Raw genomic sequence first — 20,104 nt, forward strand, 5'->3', positions numbered from 1 at the left:
TTTCGTAAATAGTCTCAGTTTAATGAACCGGACTCAATTCATGAGAGAAGAGATATAATAGGATAATATTATCATTATATTATTATTAGAAGCTTTTTGAATAATATTATAAGGTTACTTGGTCAGTTTTAGTTAAAAACAGAAAATCGGTTTAACCGGGTTCACAGTTTACTGGTGCAGCTTAGCACCAGCACTCTCTGATGACTTTAGCAATGCTAAGGCCTCATTATTCATATTTTATTCTCATAATAAATATGTTACTAGTGTCATTTATGCTACTAGCTCAGAAAATAATTTTTAGAGAAGTTTTTACGAGTGTTCCGATACATCTAGTTTTAGTAGTTATGCACCTAAGATATTTTAATATTATTTTAACCCACCTCCAAGCCAACCAATCACAACTCACCTTACACCCCCAAGACCTCCAAGGCTGTCTCATTTCATCATTTTGGCCGAAAATAACAAGAGAGAAAAGAGAGAAACCTTCATGAACACTTAATCTTCAAAGCTTGATTTCTTCTGAACTAAAACTCAAATCAAAACTCCGATTTCACCAAAATGATCCTCTCTTCTTTCTCTACATAACTATGTAACTTATCAAGATTGGAAATAAGGTTAGATGGCTGTCCCTTTCCCATTTGAATTCGGTTTCCAAGGAAACATGCTTAAACAAGTATTTTCTTGATGTTCTTCCTTAGATATCTTGATTAGCTTGACTTGTGGGCCAAAGATCTTTTATTTTCTGCACATTTAAGGTGAGGATAACCTTCCTAAGATGCTGCTGAAGTTCTTTTAGTTGATGGTTTAGAGTTTTAAAGTTGTTCTTGATGTGTTTTAGGAGGAAAAAGTGCTTTAAGAACACTTCAAAGAGTAACCGGATTTGGAGTAGCAAATCAAGGTAGGGTTTGACGAATTTAATCTTGATTAATTGTGCTTGAGTGGTGTTATTATGATATGGTTTGGCTGTGCTTGAAATTGATTATTTGTATGAGTAATTCTTGTTGAAATTTTGGTGAAATTTTGATGAAATTTGATGAAATTCAAGCTTTAAAGTTCATGTTCTTGGGGCAGCTGGAAAAACAAAACCCTAGGCTTAAATTGAGGTTCAATTTGTGTTGAAATCATGTAGAAAAGATGGGGTTTTAGTGGCTGCTAATTTATTATGAATTATAGTAAAAATTGGTTGCTGAAAAGACTGAAAAACGGGTAAAAACAGAGAAAGAATTTGAAGAATTTATGAAGAACATGAAGAACACTTTGAGTGTGATGAAGAACAATGAAGAACAGGCTTTAGATCCTTAAAAGGGCAAGGAAGTAAAAATTTTGGTGTTTAAGGGGTTATTTAGTAATTTCTAAAAGTTAGGGTGGTTAAAGTAGAAATATTAAAAGTTACGGGTGGTAAAAAGTGAATTTTAAAGGTTAAAAGTAAAAGGTAAGTTAATTTTCGAAAATTAATGATAAAATAATAAATAATAATATTTAATTAGAAATAATATTTTAATAAAAATAATAAAATAATACGAAAAATGCAGTTTTCTGTAAAAGCTTTAGAAAGACAACTTTAAGCACAGAATCTCATAATTACCTTCATAAAACACTTAGGGAGTGGTAAGAACATATTAGTGAGGCAAAGATAAATAAAAGATAAAAAGTTGAAGAAAAGATAAAAATCGAAGAAAAAGTCTGTAAAGTTTTAATGACAGAAAAACAGACAGAGAATAGCGAACGAACTAGGGCAACATAGTTAGACCTTGAGTTGCGACTAGGGTTAGGTATTATATGAAAAGTTAAAATGTTTCAGTATAGACTTATTGAACCTATACTTGGAACAGGCTAACTATTCATACCGAAATTTACATAAGCTTTAAATACATACGTTAAGCAGAGAAATCAAAGCAGAGTAGAGAAACACAGAGAACAGAGTAACAAGAGTAAAGTAAAGAGATAAAGAGAAGAAGAATAAATATAGATACAGAGAAAGAGTAATCAGAGAAAAGTAAAGAGATACAGAAAAAAAAAAGAGAAACCAGAACAGAGTAAAGAGATATTATATATATATTTGTTGCTTAATGCAACCCAAGAGATATTATATATATATTTGTTACTTAATGCAACCCAAGAGATATTATTTATTTATTTGTTTCTTAATGCAACCCAAGAGATGTTTGTTTATTTATCTGTTACCCTGAGGCAACCCAAGAGTAATTTTCCATTCCCAAGAATATATTTCATGCGAGTAGAAAGCAGAGGCTGTCTCAATAGAGCTGCTAATAATTATATGCGCATTTATTTGAATGGAAAATCGTATCCGGAAAATCGTGAACTCGTGACCGAATAAATGTCGGGAATGCAGGTGCCAACCGACACATGAGCTCATGGCCTGCGCTAGGGCTAGACATGCATCATTCTTATCTGCGCATCATTCTCTATTACATTCCTTTCTGTGTGTGATCTATTTCTTTATGTTTGTCTGCTTGTATGCTATTTCTGTATTTTATTTTCTTGTATTCTTTTGTCTGTGTTCTGCTTTCTATTTTCTCTACTTTCTCATCCTATCTTTATCTTCTGTTTACTACTTCACTATATTATGTTATTCGTCTGCTAATCGACCCCAAATAAATGAACGTAACTAATAACCCCGGCCCTACTAAGAACTCCTCAGTTCTTACCCCCTTCTCTCCCTTCCTCCCCTTCAGATGGAGACAGGCGTGATATTCTATGAGTTCGAGGACCCTTACACCTACGAGGATCCAGTACATCACAGTTACTTCATTATGGGATTGGAGCCTCGTATTAGAAGATATGTGTTACTTAGTCGAGCTTTTCAACATCCTCTATCTAGCCTGCATTTTGACCCCAATGCTCCTTATAACTTTCCCTTATCCTGGTTACATCCTGACGCACCTGGACACCCTTTTTCTGATGATCCCTACGACTTTTCCTTATACTGGTTACACCCTGATGCACCTGGACATCCTTTTCCCGATGATCACAGACACTCTACACCAGCTCAACCCTTGAATGAGGTGGTACCTGAGCCTATCATTCCTGATGACCCCGAGTTAGCTGGTGACTACGTACCTGTGATACCACCAGAGTGGGATTTTCCCCCTGAGCCGATCCCTGACTTTCCACAGCCTGATGAGCCAGCACTACCAGACGGTGGGATAGCTCCTATATACGCGAATGGACCTGTGCTCGCGAATGGTTTTGTATATAGTGACAGCAGTGTTTCTGGTGGATCTGAGGATATAGTTGTAGCTGCGGACGATGAGGAGGAGGAGGATCCTGAGATAGAGATAGAGCAGGATGAGGAGATGGACGAGCCTCATGGCGATTCTCCGAACATCCACGTGTAGATATAGTTTGACTGCGGAAGGGGCATTCTTTTTATGACACTCTAGTCTGACATTATCTGATAGTTAGTCTCTCACTTGTGTTAGTACACCCGAGTGCTAGGAGCTATATAGTGGTTAGGCTAGCCCGGGCGCCAGTTTAGCGGCTTTTTGTATAGGCTAGGCCTTGGGAGTGTCGTGTATATATTAGCTACGTAGGTTGATAAGGATGTGAACTAACTTGATGATGGTTCTAGTTGAACTTGAGAAGGGGGGGTTGAATCAAGTTGGCTTAAAACTTAAAATTTCAAACTCTGTTTTTGCTGTTGCTCGAGTTGTAGGAGATTATTTGAAATTATCTCATACGCAGAACATTAAAAGTGCAGAGAAGAGGAGAAAGAGGCCAGCATGTATCCTGTTTCGGATTCTTAGTGCCATGAATCCTACATCCAGTCTCCACTACAAACCATGGTAGAATTTTCACTATAATTCTCAGGTTACATACACCAATACTATTGAATTACTCCCTAATTCAACTAGTATCTACCCCTAAGCTTTCTTCACCAAAGCTTAGCAACCCCAAAGTGCTATCCCAACTTGGAAGGAGAATCTACACAGATTCAATTCTCACCAAGTGCTAACCCAACTTGGCAAGGGGAACTAATCCTAGTTCATAAACCCAAATTACATCAGAAAAATAGTGGCTATTTTGCATCACTCTTGCCTTTTCTCTCTTGGCTTTTGATCCTCACATAATTGCCTTTTTCAAAACAGAAAATAACGCAAGACAGCCATAACAAAAAATCAGAATTAAGCTTGAGTAGAAGAAAGAGATTTCAGCTCTGTGTTAGAGATGGTGCTCTGAATGTGTGTGCTCTCTTTCTCCACTAGAAATGATGGAATGAGACTTCATATATATCTTCAGCTTGCCTTGAATTTCTGCCTCTTCCATTTTCTTGTGCCAGCTGCACGTTGGAGCTGTCCTTGCTAGCATGCAGTCCTTTCTTCATCTTGCTCCACCACCTCTACTGCTGAAGTAGCTCGTCCACCACCTCTGTGGTCCTTTTTCTTGCTTTCTTCCTTGGCATGTTCTTCTTTTTCATTCTGCTCCATTTCCTTGCTGCTACTGCTCTATGCAAGTTTGTGTTTTGCATAACCACGATCCTAGTATTGCTCAGCTAATGTCCTTGGGCTAGTGGTTGTGCCCTTGTGTCCTTTCTTGCTTTAGCAGAGCCACACCTGTCCTTGCTGTGTTGTTGCTTCCTTTTTTTTCCAGCTGTCTTGTTTTGCTTGTGATGTAGACAGCTGCCCTTTTTCTTTTGCCAAATGCATAGCCTTTCAATTTTGCTGAACAGTGTAATAAGGATGAAGTATTGGGCTTGTGCATTTGCTTGGAACATCAAAGGAATAAACAAGTAGCATTGTTTGTCTGTGAGAACTAATGGGCCTGCCACAATAAAACACACATTAAACAACATTGGGCTTTCAACCCAATTGAATGTTTGTCATCATAATTAACCCAAAATCAAACTAGGCTCAACAATCTCCCCCTTGATGACAAACATGATAAAATAGGAAAATTAAAAATTTAATTGATGAGTTAAGAATACTTCCCTTTGCTGATCTTTGGATTGAGAGTTGCTCCCCCTCAATGCTAGCATTACTCCCCCTTGATCATGGTTTACATCTTTTCCTGAACAAAACTTAAAAACAGCCAAGACCAATATTTCCAAACAATATATCACAGTAATGAAAGCACAGAGCAATTGACACTAAGCACAACACAGGATAAATCATAGCACCACAAAACATTGTTCTTAACTATTACTATTAATCCCTTAAGCCCAAAACTAACATTCCTTTTCTTCTCTCCCCCTTTTGTCATCAAGGGAGGAAAGGAAAAACCTGCACAAAATTTGTTAGTGGCTTGTGCATATAGTCTAAGTAGCAGAGTAGTTTAAGTCCTTTACAGTCATCCAAAAGAAAGTAACATAAACAAGTTCAAAACGAAAACAAGTCATAGTCGCAGATGAAATAACAAGAGCTAGGCATCAGAGTCGGATTCATTAGAGGTTCCATCGTCCTCCCCCTCATTGTCAGATGTGGTGAGGCCAACCTCAACATCCTCCACAAAGTCCCTCAGAATGCGAATCCCTCTTTTGGTCTTCTTGAGAGCGTTTTCCTCCAAAACTTGGTTCCTTTTGCGCTCAACACCATGATGGAGAAGAAGGTCTGTCAGATTGATAAATTCTTCAAGCACATTCTTCAGAATGCGGGTCATGACCTTGATCATAGTGGAGGTGGAAGGGGGAATCAGAGGATCCTCATCAATAGAGGGAACATCAGTGCTGTCATCAGTTTGGCGACGCTTGGGAGCTGTTTTCTTTACTGCACCACCCCCTTTGATATATGAGTTACAATCTTTTACAATTTCAGCCCCAAAATCAACATTGTAATATTGAAAAATTTTTGTAAGAAGCATGCCATATGGTAACGCATTTTTGGTACTGACACAAGCATACATATGTCTTACAAGTAAGTAAGCAAAAGAGATGGAAATTTTTGAAAGAAGTGCATACAAAACCAGTGTATCACAAAATGAGACGCATTGAAAAGAGCCGCTCTGAGGCAAGATGACATGGTTTACAATCCTGTGCAGCTGGGCATGGACTGGACCAAGAGACTTATGAGTAGGAGTGTTACCTTCTAAGAGAGGGATATTGATACAGATAGTGCTTAGGGCATCAAAGTATGAAACATTGAGCGTTTCGTCCCACTTATCAGAGGTGTAGACATCAGGGCCTCGGTCCTGGTAATCTAGGGCTTTGCCTAGGTGATATTTTTCAAGAATAATCACTTTGCCTTTAACAAAAGAGGCGATTCTCCCTTCTTTGTAGGACATGTTGCTAGAACTGTTTTACCAAATCAGGGTAAATTTTTTCTTTGATGGACAGTATGGATGTCCAACCTTGATATGCAAACAATGGAGTAAATTTCAGACCTTTCCTACGGGGTTTGTCTAGATTGACAAGCTTAGAGGGACAGAGAGTACGCTTGTAAACATCTTTGCAGAAAAACAGGTAGTTCATGAGAGATTGAAAACGGCGACGATCAAACGACTCATCAGGAAAATCAGCAAAAAAGGACTTGTAAGCAATAGGATTGGAGAGTCTAGGTTCAGCAACAGGACGAAGATGAAAGTCAATAACTGTACCGCGAGTATGGCGAGTCTGAGTGGGGCGAGTCTCTTCGTCTTCGTGAAGAGGCCTTTTTCCTTTGGAGGAACTGGGTTTGGAAGAACTAGGCTGAGAGGTGTTTGGAGGAGTAAGAGGAGAAGGGCGAGGCGCAACGCCAGGGTGGCGAGCAGTGGTCTTAGTGCGGGCCATGTCAGGAGAAGGGTTTGGTGGTGATGGAGGTGAAGAATGAGTAGGTGACTGAGAGGGAGAAGAGTGTGTATAATCAGAACGGTGGTGGCCACTATGTGAACCTCTGCGAACTACTCTTTTCTTTCGTGCCATTTTATAGAGCACTGGTGGGAAGAAGATGAAAGAGTGGAGAGTGTGGTGTGAATTGATGCATGCAGTGGGAAGTTATTATAAGCTTAGAGAAGTGTAAAGGTTGCACCTTGAAAAGATAAAAATCCCAACTTTGAAAATGTTTTAAAAGTAACAGCTGTAACCTTCGTACGTTTGAAATAAGGACAAAAAGCAAACAAAAGGGGAAATTAATAAAAGGATGCAAATGAAGTGAATCCCAATTAAAACACAGTGCAAATGACAAAAATTTGAGACTGACAAAAAAATAATGAAGTGAGTCCAGTTGTCTCAAAAAATTAGAAATTGAATTTAAGCCCAAAAATTTTGAAATCCCATTCTTCTTAAAGACAAAAAATTCAAATCCTAAAAATTGAAAAAGCCCCAAAGTTTTCAATAAAGAAAAGCCCATAGTTCCAGAGACTGCTTCAGCACTTGATGCCCATCATTCATTATGGTCAGAATTGAATCCATTAACTTCAGGATGACTTAATGAGGTTTACTCATCATCTGCCAAAAAAAATCTCACCGCGATTTATGGATAAAACATAAAAAATCTCATGATCAGAATCATTAAGAAATCAAAGATGAAGTAAGAATGTCCAATTCAGTTCTCAACTTGCAGAACCTCTCCTCTATCAATGGTTTGGTGAATATATCAGCTAGCTGACCTTCAGAATTAACAAACTAAATATCTAAATTTCCATTTTGCACATGTTCTCTTATAGAATGAAAACGAACTTCAATGTGCTTTGTTCTTGAGTGCAAAACAGAGTTTTTGGAAATATTAATAGCACTCATGTTGTCACAAAATAATGGAATATTTGAGGCATTTAGTTTATAGTCAGCTAGTTGAGTTTTCAGCCATAATAATTGAGAGTAACAAGAGGAGGCTGCAATATACTCAGCTTCGGCTGTTGAAAGAGCTACTGTAGCTTGCTTTTTACTAGACCAAACAATGAGAGATTTCCCAAGAAAGCAGCACATGCCACTTGTGCTTCTTCTATCAATCCTATCCCCAGCAAAATCTGCATCACAGAAACCCACTAATTGAAATGAATCAGTCTTAGGAAACCATAAAACATAGTTAGTGGTACCAAGCACATATCGGATGATCCTCTTGACAGCTGAGAGATGGGACTCCTTAGGCTTTGATTGAAACCTTGAGCAAACTCCAACACTTTAGATGATATCAGGCCTTGAGGAGGTTAGATACATCAAAGATCCAATCATCCCTCTATAGCGTGTCTCATCAACATCTCTACCATGTTCATCCTTGTCAAGCTTGATATTGGGATGCATGGGGGTTCCCATTGGCTTAGCACAGTCCAGCCCAAACTTCTTGACAAGTTCCTTTGCATATTTTTCTTGATGGATGAATATGCCTTCTGCAGTTTGCTTGATTTGCAAGCCTAGGAAGAAATTGAGCTCTCCCATCATGCTCATATCAAATTTATTGGTCATAAGCTTAGCAAAATCTGCACACAAATCCTTATTAGCTGAACCAAATATAATATCATCAACATAAACTTGCACAAGAATAAAATGATCATGATAGTTCCTAATAAATAAAGTGGTGTCAGTGGCTCCTCTTTGAAAATTGTTTTTCAACAAAAATGAGCTAAGCCTCTCATACCAAGCTCTAGGAGCTTGCCTCAAACCATATAAGGCCTTAGCTAGTTTGAAAACATGGTTAGGAAAAGATTTGTTTTCAAACCCAGGTAGTTGATCCACATAAACCTCTCTATCTATTATGCCATTGAGGAAAGCACACTTTACGTCCATTTGGAATAGCTTGAAGCCACAATGAGCAGCATATGCAAGGAGCAATCTGATGGCTTCCATTCGAGCTACAGGTGCAAAGGATTCATCGAAATCAATCCCTTCTTCTTGATCATATCCTTGAGCAACCAATCTAGCTTTGTTTCGGACTATGGATCCATCTTCACCCAGTTTGTTTCTGAAAATTCATTTAGTGCCAGTGACTTTCTTTCCATTTGGATAAGGCACTAATGACCAGACCTGATTCTTCTCAAATCGCTGCAATTCTTCCTTCATAGCTAACACCCATGAAGGATCAGCAAGAGCTTCTTGGATGTTTTGAGGTTCAATCTTTGATAAAAGAGCAATGTTGTTAGATTCGGCTCTTTTCAAAGATGAACGAGTAGTCCTACCAGTGGATGGATTTCCTATTATGAACTCCTCAGGATAGTTTTTCAGAAACCTCCATTCTCTTAGTCTTCTTGACTGGTTTGAGGATTCAGGTTCCTCTTGATAAACAATGGCCTCTGCATCAGTATTTTCTACAGCAACAGGAGATAATTCCAAATTGTCTCCTGCAGAATTGGGATTTTCGTTGCTAGCAGGTGCAGCTTCATGAGAGCTTGAATTTTGTTGAGCTGACTCATCGTTCTTGGGTAATTCAGCTTCAAAACCTGGACTATCATCTATGCAAATACTAGGAACAATATTAGACTCACAGAATGTGACATGCATGGTTTCCTCAACAGTTTTGGAGTTCTTGTTATAGACTCTATAGGCCTTGCTATTTGTGGAATAACCAAGAAAAATCCCTTCATGTGTTTTAGGATCAAATTTTCCTAAATTTTCTTTGATATTCAGAATGAAACACTTGTAGCCAAACACATGAAAATAACTAAGATTATGAGGATGCCCTTTCCAAAGTTCATATGGGGTTTTCTTCAAAAACTTCCTAATGATGGTTCTATTTAAAACATAGCAAGTTGTATTCACAGCTTCAGCCCATAAGAACTTGGGGATTTCATATTCACATAACATAGCTCTAGCCATTTCTTATAAACTTCTATTTCTTCTCTCAACAACACCATTTTGTTGAGGTGTTCTTGGACAAGAGAAGTTATGTGATATGCCTTGTTCATCACAAAAAGATCCAAAGTATTGATTTTCAAATTCTTTACCATGATCACTTCTTATTGAAAAAATTTTTGAACCTTTTTCATTTTGAATCTTTTTGCTGAACTTTTCAAAAACAGAAAAAGCCTCATGTTTATGAGCAAGAAAGAACACCCAGCTAAATCTAGTATAGTCATCCACAATTACCATGCCATAACTCTTTCCTCCAAGACTTTGAGTTCTAGTAGGTTCAAACAGATCAAGATGCAACAACTCCAATGGTTTCTTAGTAGAGACATCTTCCTTGGGTTTGAAAGAGGTTTTAATTTGTTTACCCATTTGACAAGCATCACAAATGATGTTCTTATCAAATTTTATATTAGGAAGACCTCTAACTAAGCCTCTCTTTACAAGCTTAGAGATTTAGAACATGCTATCATGTCCTAACCTCTTATGCCACATCCATTTTTCAGATTCCATTGAAGAGAAATAAGTTACATTTTGAACTTTTAGATCATCTAGAATGATACCATAAACATTGTCACTTCTTTTGGCAACAAATAAAATAGCCCCTGTTTTTTCATTTATGACTCTACAATCAGATTTTTTAAAGGTTACAGCATATCCAAGATCACACAATTGACTTATGCTCAATAGATTATGCTTTAACCCATCAACTAAAAAGACACTATCAATGCAAGTTGAAAAATCTTTACCAACCTTACCAATGGCAATTATTTTACCTTTACTATTATCTCCAAAAGTGACAAATCCTCCATTATACTTGTTGAGTTTAATAAAGAAAGTATCCCTTCCGGTCATATGCCTTGAACATCCACTATCAAGATACCACATGTCCATTTTCTTCTTGGATGCAAGGCAAACTTGCATGTTCTTCAACTAACCTTAGGTATCCAAATCCATTTGGATCCTTTGATGTGAAATCTTCTTGGTTGCCCAAGAGCATTATAATCATGAACAACTTTATATAATTTACTATCATTACCAAAAGACTTAAGAAAGATGAAACATTGAGGAAGATCATGACCATTTCTATTGCACTTGTAGCAATGATTCTTGTTTACTGATTTTTGAGGTTTGCTAAATCCTTTTGGTTTGAAAAGCTTCGAAGAGGAGGCTTCAGATTTTTTAAAGTTTTGTTTGAAAACAGCCTTGTTTTCCTCTATGAATCCAAGTCCAGATTTTTCAAATCCAAACCTTTGACTAGCAAGTAGTTTGTTCAGATTTTGAAAACCTTGAACAAACTTTGCTAAGTCTTCATTCAAATTTTTTATTTGTTCATTCAGCTTTTTGTTTTCAGAAATCAAATCAGTGGAAGCAGTAACTTCATGCTTGAGTTTGAATTTTTCTAATTCAGCTCGCAAGGCAATGTTTTCTTCTTTTAAAAACTTCTCATTGCTAGTTTCATTTGCCTTAACCTTTTTCAAAAGAAGATCATTTTCTGTCGTCAAAGCCTAATTTTCTTTCTTATATTTAGCATACTTATCCAAGAGTTTCTTAGAGTTCACAGAAATGTCTTTGATAATGTAGTGCAATTCATCAATAGATAAGTCAGAGAGATCTACCTCATCTTCATCATTATGATCTGCCATCAAACATAGTTGAGCTTCTTGATCTGAGCTCTCTGAGCTGGTGTCGTTCTCCAAGTCCTCCCATGTTGCCATCATCACCTTCTTTTTGTCTTTCTTGGATTTTTTGCCTTTCTTAAGTTGAGGGCAATCTGACTTGAAGTGACCAGGCTCCTTGCAGTGATGGCATGTGAACTTGACTTGATCTTTCTTGACATCTTTGGATGAAGAGCTTCCTTTGCCCTTGTTTTTGTATCTCAGTAGTCTTCTCATTTTTCTTGCAAAGAGCACCATTTCTTCATCTGAGAAACTGTCATCAGATTCTTCTCCTTGGGCTATCATTCTTGATTTTAGTGCTATACTTTTCTTTTTGTCATCTTTGTCTTGAGACATGTGAGTGGTTTCATAAGCTAGCAGCTTGCCTCTCAGCTCATCATAGGTGATTTTGATCAAATCATTCCTTTCAGAGATGGCTGTGCTTTTCACTTCCCACTTCTTAGTAAGACTTCTCAGAATCTTCCTTACTAAGGTTTCTTCAGAGTAGTTTCTTCCCATGGCGTCCAGATTGTTGATGATTATTGAGAACCTTTCGAACATTTGATCGATGCTCTCATCCTCCTTCATACTAAACATTTCATACTCCTTCATTAGCATGTCAATTATGGTCTCCCTCATTTGCTTAGTGCCTTCATGAGTGAGTCTGAGCTTATCCCAAATTTCTTTAGCCGTTTTACACCTTGACACTTTTCTGAACTCTTCAAAACTGATTGTACAGTGCATCAGGTTGATTGCCTTGGCATTGAGTTCAACCTTCTTCTTTTCTTCAACTGTCCATTCACTGTCTTCCTTTGCCACTACTTCTCCATCAGCATTCTGTTTGGTGGGAACATCTGGTCCGTTGAGAATGATCTTCCAGATGTTGTAGTCGATTGACTGCATGAAGATTCTCATTCTTTCTTTCCAGTATGAATAGTTGCTGCCATTGAAGTAGGGAGGTCTATTATTAGACTGCCCTTCAGTAAGAGTAAAAGCCACGATGTTGGGATTCAAGTTGTTGGCCATGGATCTTTACTCCATGCTGTGAAGCTTGCCTTCTTGAGACCTTGCTCTGGATACCAATTGATGGTTCTAGTTGAACTTGAGAAGGGGGGGTTGAATCAAGTTGGCTTAAAACTTAAAGTTTCAAACTCTGTTTTTGCTGTTGCTCGAGTTGTAGGAGATTATTTGAAATTATCTCATACGCAGAACATTAAAAGTGCAGAGAAGAGGAGAAAGAGGCCAGCATGTATCCTGGTTCGGATTCTCGGTGCCATGAATCCTACATCCAGTCTCCACCACAAACCATGGTGGAATTTTCACTATAATTCTCAGGTTACATACACCAATACTATTGAATTACTCCCTAATTCAACTAGTATCTACCCCTAAGCTTTCTTCACCAAAGCTTAGCAACCCCAAAGTGCTATCCCAACTTGGAAGGGGAATCTACACAGATTCAATTCTCATCAAGTGCTAACCCAACTTAGCAAGGGGAACTAATCCTAGTTCATAAACCCAAATTACATCAAAAAAATAGTGGCTATTTTGCATCACTCTTGCCTTTTCTCTCTTGACTTTTGATCCTCACATAATTGCCTTTTTCAAAACAGAAAATAACGCAAGATAGCCATAACAAAAAATCAGAATTAAGCTTGAGTAGAAGAAAGAGATTTCAGCTCTGTGTTAGAGATGGTGCTCTGAATGTGTGTGCTCTCTTTCTCCACTAGAAATGATGGAATGAGACTTCATATATATCTTCAGCTTGCCTTGAATTTCTGCCTCTTCCATTTCCTTGTGCCAGCTGCTTGTTGGAGATGTCGTTGCTAGCATGCAGTCCTTTCTTCATCTTGCTCCACCACCTCTGCTGCTGGAGTAGCTCGTCCACCACCTCTGTGGTCCTTTTTCTTGCTTTCTTCCTTGGCATGTTCTTCTTTTTCATTCTGCTCCATTTCCTTGCTGTTGCTGCTCTATGCAAGTTTGTTTTTTGCATAACCACGATCCTAGTATTACTCTGCTGATGTCCTTGGACTAGTGTTGTGCCCTTGTGTCCTTTCTTGCTTTAGCAAAGCCACACCTGTCCTTGCTGTGTTGTTGCTTCCTTTGTTTTCCAGCTGTCTTATTTTGCTTGTGATGTAGACAGCTGCCCTTTTTCTTTTGCCAAATGCATAGCCTTTTAATTTTGCTGAACGGTGTAATAAGGATGAAGTATTGGGCTTGTGCATTTGCTTGGAACATCAAAGGAATAAACAAGTAGCATTGTTTGTCTGTGAGAACTAATGGGCCTGCCACAATAAACACACATTAAACAACATTGGGCTTTCAACCCAATTGAATGTTTGTCATCATAATTAACCCAAAATCAAACTAGGCTCAACACTTGATCTTTGTAAACGCTACCTGTTTTGATATAGTGTTCATGATGTATATTATCAGTTGTGTTTCTATGTTTCTTTATGCTTCCTTATTATTTCTGTCAATGTCTGCTTGTTTATTTCACCTTATCATCCGCAACGAATAAAACAAAAAAAAAGTTACTCGTAAAATTGGCAACGTTCTAACAAGGCACAGGCTCATATATTAAATAATAGATAATAGTTAGGAAGGACAAGTTAGTAACACTTAGCTTCTTGTATGACCATGGCATACTGGGAGTTGGGTCGTTACATGGTTCGCCCTAAGTAACGTCGGGTTGCTGGTAGACAACCGACGCGTGAGCTCATGGCCTGCTTAAGACAGACATGCATCATATTGTTTGTGCATTTGCGTTTGGTTGTGTTTTGCTTGTTGTATTTTCTTTGTGATTGTGCTGGTTGTCTTATTTTGCCTTGCTTGTGTGTTCAATTGGGTTTCTAGTACTATTAGTTTATGTATTAAAGTGATTAAGAATTATTATTGTGAATGAATTTTGTTTAAGAAAGCAATTAATGTCTAAAATAAAATTAAGAAGTATTTTCAAAGGCTTGATAAAAGAATAGTTTACTGAGTAAAGTCAATTATTCTCATTTTGTTCATTATTTTTACGGTATTCACTTTCCCTAATGAGAAAATGCGAGGACGACGTTCTTACCCCCTTTATAGATTTCCCTTTCGGCAACAGGTTCAGAAATCCTTAGCGCGGAGCCGCGACTGAACACCAGAGCTATATGTAAATATGTATCCGTATTTTCTGTAGTTGGTTTAGCCTTAGACTTTCTCTTCGCCATTTATTGTCTTTGATTTTTAGAGGGGTAGGACTTGTATTTGAGAATTTTGGAATAAGTCTATGTATATATTGCTATGTAAGTATATATGTTTTTGTAATTAAGAGTTTTAAAGTAAAGATCTTTCATTTTCTTGGTTAAAATTCCAATTTGTATTTGCGAAGGCTCAATATTAAATAAAGATAGTATAAAATAAAAAAGGTTAGAGGTAAGTAACGCCTAAACTTTTATTACGATCATGAGGTGCTAAAAGTTAGGGTGTTACAAAGAACAATGTTCATAGACTGGCCCAAAATAAACCTAGGCCTAACAAGGACAAAGATCCACCCAAAAATGGATGGCTTCTTCCACTTGCTCGACCTCTTAAGAGGTCGGGTATGACAAGGAGGTTCAGCCCTGCTTATTTAAATAGGTTACTACCTCCCTAAATATCTTCTATTATCTCTACCTCCTCTAAAAGGTAGATCTCAACATACTCCTAAGATAAAGAGAACGGTTATCCACCAACAAAGGTGGAACTACTCTAAAAAGTAGTTATCCACTTTACTATAAATACACTGATATCTCTCAGGTATATTCAAATTCCAATCTATTAAAAACTTGCTTAAAAATTCCTTGCTAACTTAAGTATCGGAGTCTCTTGCAAGTACTACCCCCACCTCCTCACGAAAAACTTGGACAGTAGCACCTCGACATCAGTACAAGTCGGATGCTACCTCAAAAGGTGTCTAGACCTCACGTTCAGGCCCAAATCATCGTTTCAAGTAATCCTTAAAACAAATAATAATAATTTGAAAACATTTTCTCATTAATTATTTGCTGTGTTTTGTTATGAGCGTTTTTTGAGATTCAATAGTCATTAATTATTTTCTCATTAAAATTTTGATTCAGAACGAAGTCCCTCGATTAGGATACTCTTATTATAGCACTGGCAACCACAAAGTGGTGGGTCAATCAGATGGAGTTGCATAAACATGCATCATAATTTAAACAACATTTAATTGAATCTACATGTTATATAAAATAGTTTATAGTTAGTGTTAGATATATTAATTTAATGAATCATTTTAAATCAAAATAAAAATTTTATAATAGCAACAATTATTCTCTATGTACAAGTCATTTTTTCATACAAGTTCATATAAGTCATTTTACTCTAATTTACCTCACGCGCTTCTTAATCTAACTAACTTTTCAATCAATGTGCGAATATATAATTGCCTTTTTTAAAGGATTTTATTTTCGTTTTTGAATTTTCTCAACGTTTTCGATCTACATTCTCTTTCATCTCTGTATTTTCTGCGTTTCTCTTCGTTTGTTCTCTACGTTTTTGAAATCAAGCTCTAAAATCAGTTTTGAACAGTTATCTCGTGGTTGACGATAATGAATAATTCAAGTTCAGATTGTCAATTGGACTAGAACAAAATTGATTATTATTTTGAATCCAACCAAGTGGCTGAAGTGTGGTTCGATTCTAGTTAATGTTTTCGTTAATAGTTTATGATTCTGTAGGTGAATAATGTTGTTTTTGTTTGTGAAAATTGTTGTTCATCGTTGATGGTTTAAATTGAATGTAATGTAAAAGTTTTGCATTAAAGAAAATATTTTTCTGTATTTGCAATAAATTTCGGTGTAATACGAAGATATTTGAGTGTATTGTTTAAGAATTTTCGGTGTATGTGTGCTGATAAGTTCTGCATAATTCAAAACTCTTCTTCTCTCTCCTCCTTATCTTCTGTTACTTCTTCTTCTTCTTTTTCAACATCATCATCATCATCATCATCATCTTTTTTTTCTTATTCATCTTTTTTTTCTTGTTTTATCTTTTTAAGTTTCTTCTTGTTTTACTCTCTTAACAAGAATAAAAAATAAAAAAAAATCAAACAAAGAAGAAGAAGAAATAAATAATGGTACAAAATTATTTGAAAAAAGATGAACGTACATTCATTCAACTAAAAGAAAGAAAAAAATAAGAAAAAAATGCAGTTTTAGACAAAATATTTTTCTATATTTGCAGGAAATTTAGGTGTAACATAAAGATATTTGGGTGTAACACGAAGATATTTGAGTGTATTGTTTAAGAATTTTCGTTGTATGTGTGTTGATAAATTCTGCATAATTGAAAACTCTTCCTCTTCTTCTATTCATCTTTTCCTTCTTGTTTTAACTTCTCAAGTATGTTCTTATTTTACTCTCTTAACAAGAATAAAAACAAAAAAATCAAACAAAGAAGAAGAAGAAACACATAATGCTGCAAAATTACTTGAAAGAGGATGAACTTACATTCATTCAACTAAAAGAAATAAAGAAATAAGGAAAAAAAGAAGAAGAAAATGCAGCATTAGAAGAAACATTGTTTTATATTTGCAACAAATTTGGATGTAACACGAAGATATTTGAGTGTATTATTTAATAATTTTCGGTATATGTATACTGATAAGTTTTACATAAGTCAAAACTCTTCCTTTTTCTCTTTCTCATCTTGTGGTGCTGCTTCTTCTTCATCTTCTTATTTCATTTTCTCATAATTTTTTTCAAATTCAGCTTCGTAACTTCATTTTTCGCGATGATTTTCAGAGATTTTTGAGAGATTTTGATCCTTGCTTGAATTCTGAGTGTTGCGGTTTTAATTGAGGAAAAAGAACCGTTTGCATTATTCAAGAGTTAGGAAAGCGCGTGTTTACACGCAATCTAAATTGAATGTCGTTTTTGTTGAATTTAAACTAACTTGTATAAATTTATATACCAAAAAGACTTATATGTGTAATAAATCTTTAATAGCAAATCAAATAATAAAGTTTGATTTCTTTTATATTTATTTGGATTAGAAAAAATCCAAGCATATAGAACTTGTAAGAAAATTGATTCTTAGTCTCTTATAGAATTGCAAACTCTTTATATTATTAAATATTATTTGAAGACATTATTATACACATAGTATAAGCAAAAGAAAAAAAATACATAATTGTAAATAAATATTAAAATATTATTTGAATATATTTTATTAAGATATAATATAAATAAAAAAATAAAAAAAATATGTATGAATAAATACTAAAATATGTATATGCTTAAAATATTATTTTGATGAATTTTTTTTTATAAAATTTTAATTTATAAATAAGTTATTTAAAAATACCTATATACATATTTAAAAGATATATTTATATAAATATTCATCGTATATATTTAACAAGAGAAATATATACATTGAGAGGCTGAGACTAACAACATGCCTCAAATCAAAGAGAAAAGGAAAACAACACCAAAGACATATAGTTACTACATCTATGCCCCTTTTTGTAAACTATAAAACAGTCTTTTTTATTCTCAAGAAAGGACAAAACTATGTTATCCCAATAGCGCCATCTGCTAATTTATTGTATTAAAATTAATTACCAACACAATAATCTCTCATCACGTGACACAGGAGAACCTTGCCTTATAAGAAACTACACAGCTCATCTTCGGTGTACTCACATGTCAGCCATGTTTTCTTAGATCATTTTTAATAGAAAATTCATTTCCGACTCTATTTATATTTACTTATTATAAAAAATAATTTTATATTAATTTTTGTATCATAAATAATAAATAAAAATTTAAAATATTTTTTATTAAAAAAATTAATTTTAATTCTTATTATAATTTTACTTAATTAATTAATTAAAAAAATTAAAATTAATATAATTAATATTTTTATAATAATATTTTTTAAATTTATAAATTTAAATATAATTCACTATTAAAAAATATTAATATTAAAAAATTTATAAATAAAAATAATATACAATATGTAATTCGAAATTACACTAATTTATAAAATTATTTAATATAAAAAAAACATAATTAAACTCCATAGTTAACGATAAGTATTGTAAAATTATCATATGTGTTCAATTAAGTCTTCTTTCAACTGTTTACACTGCTACTTATTTTGAAGTTAAATATTTTTTTAGAGAAATTGATAGTATGGTACAAATTTAATATGATAATATAAATAATATTTAATATTAATTTAATATAATTATTTATATTAATTATAATTTAAATAATTAATATAAATTATTAATTAAATATAAATTTAATTAATTATTATAATTATTAATTTTTAATTATATAAAATAATTAAATTATATTTAATTTATTAATAATTATAATAATTAATTATATACATAAAGTATATATATAAAACGTTCAGCTCATATATGTATATAAAGTATTAATTTTATTAACATAAAGTATTAATTTTATTAACAAATATTATTTATTTTTTAAATTTAATAAACAGATGTCTATATATTATTGGTTAAATTGAAAGAAAATGAATCTCTCTTAACAGAATTTTTATTGTTTTGAAACACGTAAAGAAATTCTCTTTTTGTTTACTTCAATCGTAAGTTCTCATCTTTTATTAATACATAATGAATGAGGCTCCAAATTCTTTTACCATTGGAGTTACTCTTAATAAAAGCTTCCAATCTCATTCATCAGTTCTAATAAAAATTTTTTACTGTAACAAATAAACCAATATATATGTCATTCAAAATATGGAAAGTTCTATGGTGCTGTCATAGAAAACATGCATGTGATGCTGTCCCTGCGTATTGTGATTTTTTTTTTTTTTTGGTCATGGGCTTTAGCCCTACAATGACTTAACCCGCCCAGAAAATCCAACCCAAACACCCAAGATGTTATCCAAGTCCCAACCAAAATGAAGCAAATCACGCTCTTCTTCCTCAGTGCTACCAAATTGAAAGACAATCTCCATGGATGCCTGACTCTCCCTTCCTCCTATCTAAATTGGCGACAGCTTCATGCCCAAACAACAATCCGAATGCCGATCCTTTTCTAATACCATCGTCGTCCTCAGAGGGTTGTTCAGCGCCGTCTTCCTCAGCCGCAAGATCGTCTCCTTTGTCAACCTGGTATCAATTGCCACTGCCGCCTTCAATTGTATGGCATGTTGTTCCTCTTTTATTAAAGCTTAGTTCTTTGTTGATCCTCAAATTTTAATCAAATTGAATTTCGCTTCTGATGATACTGTGAATGTTTGCAGGTGGTTGAGTGCTCCAGTTATAGTGCAATGTCCCTATTTCTGCTGCCTTGGCTATTTCATGGGCGAGGAGATTCCCGTTTCTAGGAGTCCAAGTTAATCCCTTTTTCGGTAATTGTTCCATTAGCATATCAATGTCTTGAATAATTGCTGAAATTTCTCCTATTGAACCCTTTGATTTAATTGCTTTTATGAGTTTCAAATTATCATATTCTATTAGAGTCTTTCCCATCTGGAGATTATTAACTATGATTATGGCTTGTCTAACTGCTGTTGCTTCTGCTGCGATACTTGAATTTGCTTGAATTCTCCCTGTAAAGCCTAATACAATTCTTCCTCGATTATCCCTGACTACCACAGATATTGCACCAGAACCCTTTTCTTTCCTGAATGCTGCATCGATGTTTGCCTTCAGCCAACCAGTTGGAGGAGGTCTCCATCTTACCAGGTTTGTTCTGTTCTCTTTTTCTCTAATCAT

At 35.0% G+C, this 20,104-nt stretch overlaps 1 protein-coding gene across 1 annotated transcript; it reads right to left on the bottom strand.

Annotated features, from left to right (window-relative positions):
* Positions 1–19,582: 19,582 nt before the first annotated feature.
* On the bottom strand, positions 19,583–20,104 carry LOC140176769 (uncharacterized). The gene has a single exon (XM_072208313.1). It carries the CDS (start codon positions 20,102–20,104, stop codon positions 19,583–19,585), a length of 522 nt encoding a protein of 173 aa, XP_072064414.1.

The sequence above is a fragment of the Arachis hypogaea genome, chromosome 12, assembly GCF_003086295.3.
Source record: "Arachis hypogaea cultivar Tifrunner chromosome 12, arahy.Tifrunner.gnm2.J5K5, whole genome shotgun sequence".
Lineage (NCBI taxonomy): Eukaryota > Viridiplantae > Streptophyta > Magnoliopsida > Fabales > Fabaceae > Arachis > Arachis hypogaea.

Bases quoted from the DNA above. Each gene is read 5' to 3' on its own strand.
- LOC140176769 (XM_072208313.1), bottom strand. From the start codon at position 20,104: ATGATTAGAGAAAAAGAGAACAGAACAAACCTGGTAAGATGGAGACCT.